We start from the raw sequence: 12,018 nt of genomic DNA, 5'->3' as shown, positions 1-12,018 counted from the left end.
TATCTTCACCTTCAAATTTCATGAATCTAATACAATCTATTTCAATGTTTTCTCCCTTGATTACCAGGATTTGGGTGTTTCATAATGAGTGTAGTCAGTGTTATGATTAAGTTTCATTGCTCATGTTTGTAAGTTACAGCTCACGAAGTTCTTTTTAATTTTGCAGATAAACAGAAGGATGGAATTTGTATTTGCCAGCCACAGTTTTGATGTATGGGAGAGCTGGTCACTAGAAGGTCCCTTGGAGAAATGTAGGTTGATTAATTGTAGAAATCTGGATACTCCTTAGGTTTCAACTATTAATTTTGTGGAATTAAAAATGGCTTCTTGTTGTATCAACTACGTAAAAATATTAACTTTGTGGAGTTGGAAATGGTTGTATTAAGTATATGTGTTTCAAGGTTGTGTGTAGTGGGTACTCGTTAGTTTCTTGGCTTGAAGACCTGTTACTCATGCTGCTGGTCAGCAGGGGTAGCAGGTCTGAATTTTCTTTTATAAGAAAAGCTCAAATGCTCCGGTTGTTAAGGAAAAACCGGAGCATTTGTTATAACAAATGCTCCGATTTTCCTTAAAAACCGGAGCATTTAAAACAAAATGCTCCGGTTGTAAACCGGAGCATCTGTAAAATGCTCAAATGCTCGTATGACTTCTGCTATGCGTTACATACGGAGCATTTGGGGCCTAAACAACCGGAGCATTTGAGGTTTTTTCTACTAGTGAATACAATATTTTATCTAATAGTTTTCATGTGAAATGCATGCATTTCGAATCTAAAAACATGTATTTGGATTGAAACAAGTTATTATTGGACGAGATCAATAAATGTATCATTGTAAGTCGATAATCTATGTCAATGTAACACTACATATAAGTTTACTTAAGTAAATATAATTATACTATTATTTAATTAAGTAATAGACTGATAGTTGTATAAGTGACGCTATAAAGAGTGTAATTAAAATTTAGAAACTCAATTCATAACTCTAATTAAATAATATTTAAACACTAATCATAATGATTTCAATAAAAATAACCAAAATTTCAAATTAATAAGATAATTAACTACTTATTAAAGTTAGAAGTTACTAAACCAAGACAAGAATTAGTAAGATTAAAAAAAATATAAGATTGTCAATCATGTGATAAGTCATCAATCCATGTGTTAGATCAATTTCTTTTCCTATTGGCCAAAGATTAATATCATGGATCATGAATTCGAACCCTTGACTTGAGAAGGATCAAAATCTAACCATAAATCTCTCAAAGACTCAAACCCATCTCCCATTTGACTTCTCTCTTCCATCTCTCCTCTCTAAAACCCTAATCCCCATCCCTCTCTCATTCGACCACCTCCTCTTCCTACTATCATTCTCTCTCCTCAACCTACTATCCCCTCAACCATCCACTCCTCTCTCGCCACACTCTCAACCACCCACTCCTCTCTCGCCACACTCTCAACCACCCCATGACATTGCTCGTCGAAGACTACACTACCCCCTCCCACTCCATCGCTCGTCGAAGACTCAACCACCCTCTAATCCTCGCTCGCCGCGCCTTGAAAACTATCCACAATATATCATCCTCGATCGACGCTTATCATCGCTCGTTGAAGACTCAACAACTATCTTCCTCGAAGACTCAGACATCTTGTTCATCACCTCCTCATCACCGCCGACAACAATTTCTCTCACCTCCTCACCCACAAACACCAACGCCACCACCCACGACTAATCGACCGTGTTCTCTCTCACCGACGTTGTTCGTTCAAGATTTCTTAGTTTAATTAGTTAACATCAACAACAATTTCTTTTTGCTTCTTTTCTCAAACACTATCCCTCGATTCTGGCCATATCTAGAGTTCGTTCAAGATTTTTTTTTTCATTTCTTAGTTTAATTAGTTAATTTTTGTGTAATATCGTTCCATTTCGTCCTCCAGATTTATTTATTTTTTGTGTAATTTCATACAATTTTACATTTATTTCTTTTTGTGTAATTTTTATGTAATTTCACTAATTCTTGATTTTTTCCGTAATTTAGTCTAATTGCAGATTTTTTGCTCTACCTATTTCTTCTTTAATATGTTTTGGGATATTTCGATAAGAATGAATTTCATATCTGGTTACGAGCTCATATGTTGTTGTTTAGTATAGAATTATGAGAATTTCAGATATGATTTGGTAGAATATTAAAATGGCTTGATTTGGTAGAATATTTTGTAGATAAAATGGGGAAAATTTGGTAAAATATTAAAATGGGATAATAAATTTGAAGTATAGAGTTTAACCAAATATTTTTAATATTATTTGAAAATGGAGACATTGGATAATTAAATGAAAATATAAACAAGTACATGATATTCAAATTTTAACCCTAAAAGTAAATGTAATATAATTTTTTATTTAATTAATTATTAAATGTAAGAAATTTTATAAATTAATATATTTTAAATGATTTTGTAGATATAAAAAATAAATTAATTTTAGTAATATATGGTTGAGTACGGTCGAGTTTGAGTTTGAATGCAGGTATGTCTGGTCAAGTCAGCATATAATCTCGTCAGGTGCCGGTTAGTTCTGGGTAATCCCAGGTCAGGTTTCGGTCAAGTTTGAGGACTGACTCTCACAGGCCGAATCAAGTTCAAGTCTGGTCAGAACTAGGCTGACCCAACAATCATATATACAATGTTGTTAAAATCGAGATTCTAGTTTGAATTGAAAACAACCTTTAGAATTGAATCGTAAAATCAAATCGTAGAATTGTAAGATTCTACAAACATGTATAATCAAGATATTGCACTCAATCTTCATTGAATATGCTAAAATTATAAGTTGAAAAACCTAAAAATTGGAAAAAATAGTTGTTTACCCACTATATTAGCAATAACTAACAAAATATATCTCTTATTTTCTTTGTTAGCATGAATTAAATTTGCGAGGTTTTCGCTAGTCAACAAAAATGTATAAAATCGTCTAAAAACGTGAATCGAATCGTCTATCATATTTTGAATCGTAAAATCGTAAAATTTCAATTTCAATAACTTTGCATATATATTTCTGACACCACTAGATATATGCTACAATCATACTTCGTGAGAAAAGGACCTTGTAGGCCATTATTGTATGGAAACCCACTACAAACTCAACAACAGTTTAGGTCTGCGAAAGTTTGTGTTTCAACAAAGTTAAGTATTCTTAGCAAATTAAAGCTTTTTTTTTTTTTTTTTTTGAGGGGAATTAAAGCTTTTTTTTTTTAATTAAGTGGTCAATGCCTACTTAACAAAACGAAGGAAGAAAAGAAAAGTGTCTATTACCTTCTTAAATACAATACTTCTTTAATTACTTTTTAGTGTTGTATTAACCAGTGTGATTGACTACCAATTCCAATTAAGATGTAAATTCTATGAAGATTATAAGAAATATTACTGGAAAATTTAAGGATCTGAAAAGATTTTTAATAAAAAATGGGACAATAATCAATCTATACCATTAAATTTCCAGGCCATGATCGACTACCATAAAAAAAGTCCCAATTCCTCCATGACCATTGTCTTGTCATGGTTAGTTTAGGTTCGTTGTCATAAAGTAGCCGCCATGACCGACAACCCATATCGTTTTATTTCAGCATCTAACAAACATTACATGTACCTGCCAATCGCCTTCCCGAAACAGTTCCTATATCCCTATTCGGCTATTCCCTACACCTACTCCTCACAGTCCTCAGTACGACAGTACCCAACACAAACGCCTAAAAGAGAAGGAAAAGTTTTTTAAAATTGAAAAGTAGATTGATGAACAAGACAAAAGGAAGAAAGAGCACCATGGAGTCATTGGCTAGAAAATAAAGCAATACATTTTTCTGTCATTTGATTTGATTTGATTTCCGTTCCGTCTTAAAATATTGGTAATTTCCCTTTAATTTAATACGTTGAGCTTTTCATTTCCATTACTACTAGAAAAGGAGTGTTGTGAAGACGCTTTTTGGCCCAATTGGCGATGCTTAAAAGAGTCGCGAAATTTGCTCTCGACGCTGCCAAAAAGCGTTGAGCAGAATCAGTCGGCAATTCGCATCACCAAAAAGCGTCGCCATTGGCGTCACCAAAAAGCGTCTCCCTCGCCTGTATAGCCGTCGGCACATTGGTTAGTGGGGTGCCATCAATTAATTTATAGACGCTTTAAAGTGTCCTAATTCGAGACGCTTTTTGTCGACTATAATTAGTCACGACGCTTTTTAGTGTTGAGAGAAATTTGGCTGGAAAATTAATCTTATATTTGTCATAAGTTCTTGACAAGGAAAAGCGTCTAGATTTTGTATGCACTCTTTTGGTACTTTTTTCATAATTAATTAACAAATAATCATATATAATAATACAGTAATAATATAATATATAGTAATTTAGAATATAAAGTCAACAATGAAACTTGAAGATTACATAAAATACTTCGAACAATGTATATGTAATCATAAATAAAAAACGTAGTTCGCACAATTAAAATTCCTACACACGTTCATCAATAATACTTCATAACTAATATGTTACTAAAAATACCACAAAATTAAAACACACTAAAAATGTAGTTGTAGCCTTACAAAACTAACTAATACTAAGATCTAGCAAAACAGTGATGGTAGTCAATTTGAAGCCTCAAGTTGTCCTCTTGTTCTTGATCTGTTGGACTTTTATTATTATTTTCGAGTACCTTCAAAAGATGAAAAATAGGACCAAAATTATAATTAGCACATGTAATATATCCCAAAAAATAGGTAACACGAGCATATAATAATTTAGACTAGAAAGACGAACACTATAATGTTCATAATTTACAGAAGGTTGTTCAAAATTTTCCTCTCATATAGCAGCCTGCAATGTTCCAATCTTACACTTCCTTTCACTTGTTGTCATGGAGTAAATTACATGCTTTAGAGCTTATGCTCTGTTCAAGTAGATTTCATATATAATTAAAGCGGGGAAAAGTGCATATTTTCGAATACATGTCATGTGATCAATTTATCCTAGCTCCGTCCATTATTAATGGTCGCATTGCTTGTTCAGGACACCACCTTTAAAAGTAGTCTCATCTTATGGAAGAGTTATCACTGTTAATATCACATCTCTAGCAAAAAAACATGCAACCTTTATACTTGCCAAAATGGAAGACATCACCTTGGGATGGTGGCTGTGGTAGAGCCAAGGGTCTGGCACTGATGGTAAATCAGTAATGGACTTATGGTTTGTTCGAGAGCACTAGTTTGGGGTTATTTGGGAAGATCAGTAATTATAAGCTTCTTCCCTTAAAGAAGCTACGTCATAAAAGTCTATTAGGTAAGCATAACACTAAGACAACTAAATTCATTTAGATCGGTAGGGTAAGGAAACTACGGGCAGGTACACCGCTACCAATACAACACCGGCAATAGCAGCAGTCATCCTTACTCTACCTACCATAACTGTCAAAGATAAAATTCTAGTGCCTTCTACAAGATAAAGCAAAGTAAAAGGAACCAATAGTAGCAACGTCTAGCAAACCAGACAACAACACATTACATTAAAATCTAGACAGTAGGCCATATTAACAATACCCAACAATTACTACTAAGCCCAAAAGCTTCCACAAGGCATAAACACCATGAAGCTGTAGCCTGTAGGACACTAGTACTTAGTGAAAAATGTAGGAGACTAGTACTGATCCAACAAAGCTGTAGGAGACTAGTACGAAGTGGAGGATGTAAATACTAGATGAAACAGAAGTTGTTAGGTGAGTTAGCTTGTTCTCTCAAATGCAAAGTAAAAGGAACCAATAGTAGCAACAATAGGAGCATATATGAGCACACCTTTTGGTTTTTCACTTCTAAGACTGTTTGTGCACAATCTAAAAGGTGCATTGAAGCCTCTCCTTTACGAACTTTACCTACTAGTTGAGAAAATTGTCCAACTAGCGTTTTGAGTAGAGAGTTGTTCTCTTGAATTTGGGCTTTCAACAAGCTATTTTCCTTCTTAAGAACGGAAAATTCTTCTTTATCCTTCTCCACAACCACAGTCCTCTTTCGAACCTTTTGCTTATTCAGAACACCATGCACACCGTAAATGTCGCCCTTTCGAACTCCAAGTCCATAGCCTACGGGACGTTCTGGAATCTCTCCACCGTACATGGTGTGCTCAAAGGCTTCATCTTCGAGTTCTAAGTTAGACTTAGAAGGGCATGCTTGTTTCAACGATTCCAACTTGGCATATGCATCATCCTACACATATAATTAACATATAAAATAAAAGAAGTATTATTTTACATTCAAAGGAAGCCAGCTTAAAAAGTCATTCTAATATGTACTTATACCACAAAATCTGCTGTGACTGTCTCGGGTATAAAGCTTCCATCCTTGCCCATATGAGTTTTTTTCCAAACACCTAACAAGCTCATTTTTTCTCCATGCTCATCTTCCTATTATTTTTATTAATATAATTTTTTTTTTTTAAAAAATCAACAAGATAAGATGTGAAACATTCATATTTTTCCATAAAGAAGTCGAAACATTCACATTATTCAAGCAAAATATAAGTGAAAGGCCTAATTAATCCTAAATATGAAATATATAAAAAGCTATTATATTCACGATTCATACATAATCAGCTTGCTTGTTCGCGAAGCTCTTCGAACCATATCTGTGAAGTTGATTTAGGGAGGCTCATGCTTCTTTCCCCAATTCTGACAATTTCTGCACTTATTATCATGTAGATTTATTATATATGGAAAAAAAGTTGATGTTTTCATGAAATAAAATAAGCAAAGAGTAAATAAAGTTTAATTGTAAGTATGTTACTTACTTTCCGTTCTTGCGAATCCCAATGCTTAACCAACTTTATCAACTGATTACTAGTAATTCCGTACGGTGGATCCATATTGCACATCTCATCGAGTATCTTCTCCTCTGGTTTATAGTGACTTGATTTGAGAGAGTGTTTAAACTGTACTGCCTCCAACTTTTACTAGCATGCTTGAGTATTTGTTTGACGTATTCAGGACCGTCGGAAATCACAAACCGTGCCTTATTTTGAACAAAGAAACAAGCTTAGAAAATATAAAGTGCCAACTTAACCTCAAATGATTCAAGCATCGTCAAATAATAAAATATAGCAAATGCACGAAATCTGAAATATATGTTAAAAGCAATCTGTCTGTATAATAGGGATAAGAGAAACTGGTATACTTTTTGGTTGTAGCGGAACAAATCAAATCTCATACATATTGATATTACAGAATTTCACTAACATTGATGAAAATCAAAGTTTTTTAGGCCTATCTGCAGAAGCAGTTTCATAACAGAATTACATCTACCATGTGTATGATTCATCAAAAGAGATTATATAGAAATATATATCTTTGTTATATGTCACTCAGCATTAGTGTCTATCTCTGATATATAATGTACTACTCACATATTATTTTTAACCCTTTCCTTTTCAGCAAAATATTTGTTTTTTGTGTGCTTACTAAGCATTTTCTTGCGAAACCAGGCAGCTCAATGTCAGAGTCTGTAGATTCATAGCTCGACACACTCCTCTTAGGTGATGAATGATTTTAGTAGTATACAAGGATAGTGTTCCCCTACACCTTATGCACCTCCTCAACGAAAATCCAAAAGGTGAGAGAGGCAAGCAGGGTATAACAACAATTTATAATGAAAGGCACTACTAAGTAAAAGTATATGACCATCATACACTGTATGTGGTAATTGGTAAATAAAAAAAGCCAATAATTATACATTCTTACTTGAGAAACTCAAAAATTTATAGCTGTTATAAGTTATAACACACACAGAAACTCACATAGCTAACACTCATTCCAAAACCCCATTTTTCGTCCTAAAATCTCTTGTTATAACTTAAAACAGTTAGGAATACCTTATAGCTCTTCTTACCTTATAGATGGAGATTGAAGTGGGTTGTTTTTACAAACTTGATCATTCTAACTTACCTTCTTCAACTGAATTTCCAGCTTCATTGAGCTCAATTAAAGCTGTTCTGGTAAATTTTTCAGCATGTTAATCTCATGTATATGGATTATATATTATGAGATGGGTTTTGTTCTTAGTTTGATTTTATAATGTGGGTTATTTTTTGGTTGAATTTCGGGTTGATAATAAAAGTGATGAAGATGTAACAGTGGTTTTTCCAAGTAATGATTCTGTTAAAAAGTTTTTTTAAGAGTAAGAAAGAAAATGGATTAGTTCAGCCTAAATTGGATCGGATGAGAAATTTGTCATGGGTTTGAATGTGGGTAAGAAATTACTCACCCAGAAAATTTCATTTGATGATTTTACTGCTCAAAGAGGAAATATAAATTTTTGGGTTGTTCTTGATGATGATGATGATGATGAAGATTATCATCATATTTCTAATGGAGGGTTGGAAATCAAATGGGAAAAGAGTCGAAGAACGACATTACATGGAAAACAAAGAACAGATCGTCGCAAAAAGATGAACACTTCTTCAGCGACACACTTCTTCACAATTAGGGGTGTAAGTTCGATTTTTGGTTTGGTTTTAGGTCAAAACCAAACCAAACCAAACCGAAATAAATTCGGTTTTCAAATTTCCAAACCAAATCCAAACCGAAATTCGACTCAATCCAAAACCAAACCAAACCAAAATATGAAACCAAAAACCAAACCAAACCAAACCAAATCGGATTTTTTTTATCTTTCAAAATCTAAACCAAAACAAACCAACTTTTTTTCATATTCCAAAATCCAAACCAAACCGAAATGAAACTAAATCAAACCAAGATAAAAACCAAACCGAATTTAAACCAAACTTTCTGATAATTTGTATTTTAAGTGACAATATTTTGTATTTTCGTAATTAATATTAAAAAAAGAAACACAAAAAAATAATAGACAACATTCGTATGTTAAGTGACAATAATTCGGTTTTTTCGGTTTTCCAAAACCAAAACCAATCCAAACCGAAAAACCGAAAAAATAATTTTTTTGAATCCAAACCAAACCGAATTTCCAAAAAAACCAAACCAAATTACTAATTCGGTTTGGTTTGGTTTGGTTTTCGGTTTTTAACCAAATAACTTACACCCCTATTCACAATACTGCTAAGCCTCAATTTACCAAGTGATAATAATCGAATTGGCAACCCTTTAACCCTCATTTTGAATTTACAACAACCCCAAAGGCGTATATTTACAAATATTTATTAAATTGATGAAAACAAGAGCAATTTCACGCAACATAAATAAGTATAACACAAATTTAACCAAATCCAGGAAAATAAATAAAGCCCTGAATCAGATAATATTTTAACTGTAGTATAACACAAATTTAAGTATAACACAAATTTAAGCGAATCCAGGAAAATAAATAAAGCCCAGAAAAATCACGTAGAATAATAGAGGGATACATGTGGGATCCCCACCTATTAACAATGCAATGAATGGTGAGCACCCTATTGTAGTAAAGCAGCAGCCCCATGGCCCTCGTATGCCTGATTATAGCATAGTGAAAAGAGAGAAACCAAAAACATTTAGGAAATAGTTTAACATTTAGGCATGTAGAGCTTGAAAAGAGAGAAACCAAAGACTGTCATAACTTCAAAAAACAAACATATAACTAGACAAGTGTGCTTAAGACAACAACTTGGAGAGTAGAATTATAAACATTTTCGTCCAGTTTCATGCATTAAGATTGAGAACAGATAGCGAGGGCTAGGAAAGATTAGGAAGGTACCTTTGTTAAAAGTATAGAACATGGCTGCCAACATAAGAATACAAACTTATTATAGCAATAAACTTCTTAGTTTCTGTATTCATGTAACCTACAAAGACTGCTTTCCTATGAAAAGATGATAGACTGATTATAACAATAAACTTCTTAGTTTTTCTATCATGAAGGAAGATCCTATTGATTACATTTGTCATCTTTAATATCCATGATTTACAGGGTGCCATTATACACAATGCTGGTTGTGCGAAGAAATACTTTCCCTTGTATCATATTAGTCCAGTAACTAAAGCAACTCTAATCCAGTATAGATATCAAGCCTAGTGTTGAGCTGGAATTTAAATATCTTCGATTAATAGCATGGACCGCAGAATTTTACCCCTATCCCTAATACATACCACAAACTTCCCTAAAGCTCAGAATATGTAAATTTGCAGAGAAGGCATTAGCATATTCTAAACTAACTAATTTCAAGAGAGTGAGCTTTAGTAAATCCTTGTTATCTTAATTGGTCGCTCTTCTCTTGTGATTTTCCTCCCAAACCTGTTGAACCATGTTCACGTTGCAGCACCTAGAGCAAGCACACTCGAATTAGCAACTTCCACACAAACATATGCTTAGGTAATGAGAAAATGATGTCAGGCTATTTAGGAAATCGTTCAAAAGATTCTAATAGTTAACTGCTTTATGATTTATCTATGATATGATAGGTGGTCACAGTGGAAGAATTAATTTCTAAAGTTCTAAGGTCTCTAAGATTAGATATTATGTACATTGATCCTTTTATAATCATCGCAGCAACCCTTAAGTACAACACACACCTTGTACCAATAAAGGCCATTATTCGATACGAGTAAATAGAGCACACACCCTATGTCATAACGTCCACTAAATTTTTGTTTCCTAGTTCCTATATTATCACACACCTAGCTAATTACCTTCATCAGCAGATTCTGATGGATTAGTCAGAGATGTAAAAAACCTAAAGCTGAACATTCATTGGTAACTCGGTGTCGGGATCAAACTATCAGAACAGCCTTTACAAATGATCACGAACAGGACCCTACATTAACTATATAGGTATCCAATTTAACAGAATTCCACGTAGAGGTTTCCAATCAGCAATATGAAATCAATCAAAACATTCTTCATAAAACCCATAATTTGTAACCACTTAGGAGTAATTTTCAGCAACAAAAACTACCCAGTACACAATTTACACATTAATATCCAAATTTAAATTCTTTGTAGCTTTTAGACAAATTACATAAGGCACACATACCTTAGAACGAAAATAAAAAGTTTTGTTCTCTGCTCAAATTCTCGCCGCTTTGCAATTTGTGAGTGAAATTCGAAGACTTCGAACGAAAAAAGGAGTGAAATTCGTGAGTGAAATTCAAAGACTTCGAACGCAAAAAAAGGAGTGAAATTCGTGAGTGAAATTCGAAGACTTCGAAAAAGGAGTGAAATTCGAAGATCACTTCAAACGAAAAAAAAGGAGCAAAATTGATGAGCGAATTGACAAATTCGAAGAATTGGAATGAAAAAAAAGGAGAAGAAGACGCATACCTGATGAAGAAGACGGTTATGGTGACCAATTGATGAGCGAATTGGGAAGAAGATGATTATAGGGTTTTTCGTTAACTACCATCGCAGGTTTAGAGCTGATGCTACAGTTTTTTGGCGTCCAGTTCGTTTGTGAGGGAAGGTATGGGGATTTTTTTAAAAAAATATCATTTAATTGCTCTGAAATTTTAAGCGCGGGATGGGCCGGGATCATTTAATTAGCTAGCTCTGAAATTTTAAGCTAATTCACCTGCCCTACACGTGAAATGAGGACACTTAAAAACATAGGCAAGATTCTCGATGCTTTTAGGCGTCGAGGTACTGCGGAATTAATTTGGCCCACTCAACACTTATGCCGAGGCGTCGAGCATAAAGCGTCCAGAAGCTAAGGGTTTTCTAGTAATTCGTCCGTTTTAAAATTTAGTTGTGGAATTTTTAAAATTACAGATTCTTAGAGAAAGAAAATAAAAGGTCGCATGTGATAAGAGAGATATAGAGAGAAATTATTACCCAAAATAAAAGTGTCACAGTTAAATTGGATTTTTCTAAAATAGAGAGTGTAACAACTAAATTAAAATGGAGGAAGTATTTGATTATTGGTACTCTAGGAGTTAGAGTTAGGACTATAACATTCAAAGTCATACTCTTCTTTTTGAGTTGCACTCAACTGAACTAGAGTACTTTATGTGAAAGATAATAATCATTTACTCTTTTAGGGTGTGTGATAGC

General features: G+C 33.7%; 1 protein-coding gene across 2 annotated transcripts; it reads right to left on the bottom strand.

Annotated features, from left to right (window-relative positions):
* Nucleotides 1-4,444: 4,444 nt before the first annotated feature.
* Nucleotides 4,445-11,431, bottom strand: LOC104883196 (uncharacterized). 2 transcript variants are annotated; one of them, XM_048636914.2, is made up of 6 exons: nucleotides 11,293-11,431; nucleotides 9,419-10,294; nucleotides 6,818-7,038; nucleotides 6,330-6,708; nucleotides 5,830-6,237; nucleotides 4,445-4,697 (listed from the first exon to the last, which is right to left on the bottom strand). In XM_048636914.2, the coding sequence occupies exons 4-6, from the start codon at nucleotides 6,411-6,413 to the stop codon at nucleotides 4,602-4,604; spliced, it is 588 nt and encodes a 195-aa protein (XP_048492871.2). In that variant the 5' UTR covers nucleotides 6,414-6,708; nucleotides 6,818-7,038; nucleotides 9,419-10,294; nucleotides 11,293-11,431; the 3' UTR covers nucleotides 4,445-4,601. The 2 variants fall into 2 exon arrangements, with proteins under 2 accessions (XP_048492871.2, XP_057248081.1); XM_057392098.1 differs by lacking the exons at nucleotides 4,445-4,697; nucleotides 9,419-10,294; nucleotides 11,293-11,431 and having other exon boundaries at nucleotides 5,238-6,237; nucleotides 6,818-7,399.
* Nucleotides 11,432-12,018: the final 587 nt, after the last annotated feature.

The sequence above is a fragment of the Beta vulgaris genome, chromosome 9 (genome assembly GCF_026745355.1).
Source record: "Beta vulgaris subsp. vulgaris cultivar EL10 chromosome 9, EL10.2, whole genome shotgun sequence".
Lineage (NCBI taxonomy): Eukaryota > Viridiplantae > Streptophyta > Magnoliopsida > Caryophyllales > Amaranthaceae > Beta > Beta vulgaris.
Note: the sequence above shows the minus strand (reverse complement) of the source record. Positions and strands in the feature narration are given on the sequence as shown.

Coding starts and splice junctions, on each gene's coding strand:
- LOC104883196 (XM_057392098.1), bottom strand. CDS start 6,413: ATGAGCTTGTTAGGTGTTTGGAAAAAAACTCATATGGGCAAGGATGGA. Junction 6,238..6,329: donor CAGTCACAGCAGATTTTGTG/GTATAAGTACAT, acceptor TTATATGTGTAG/GATGATGCATATGCCAAGTT.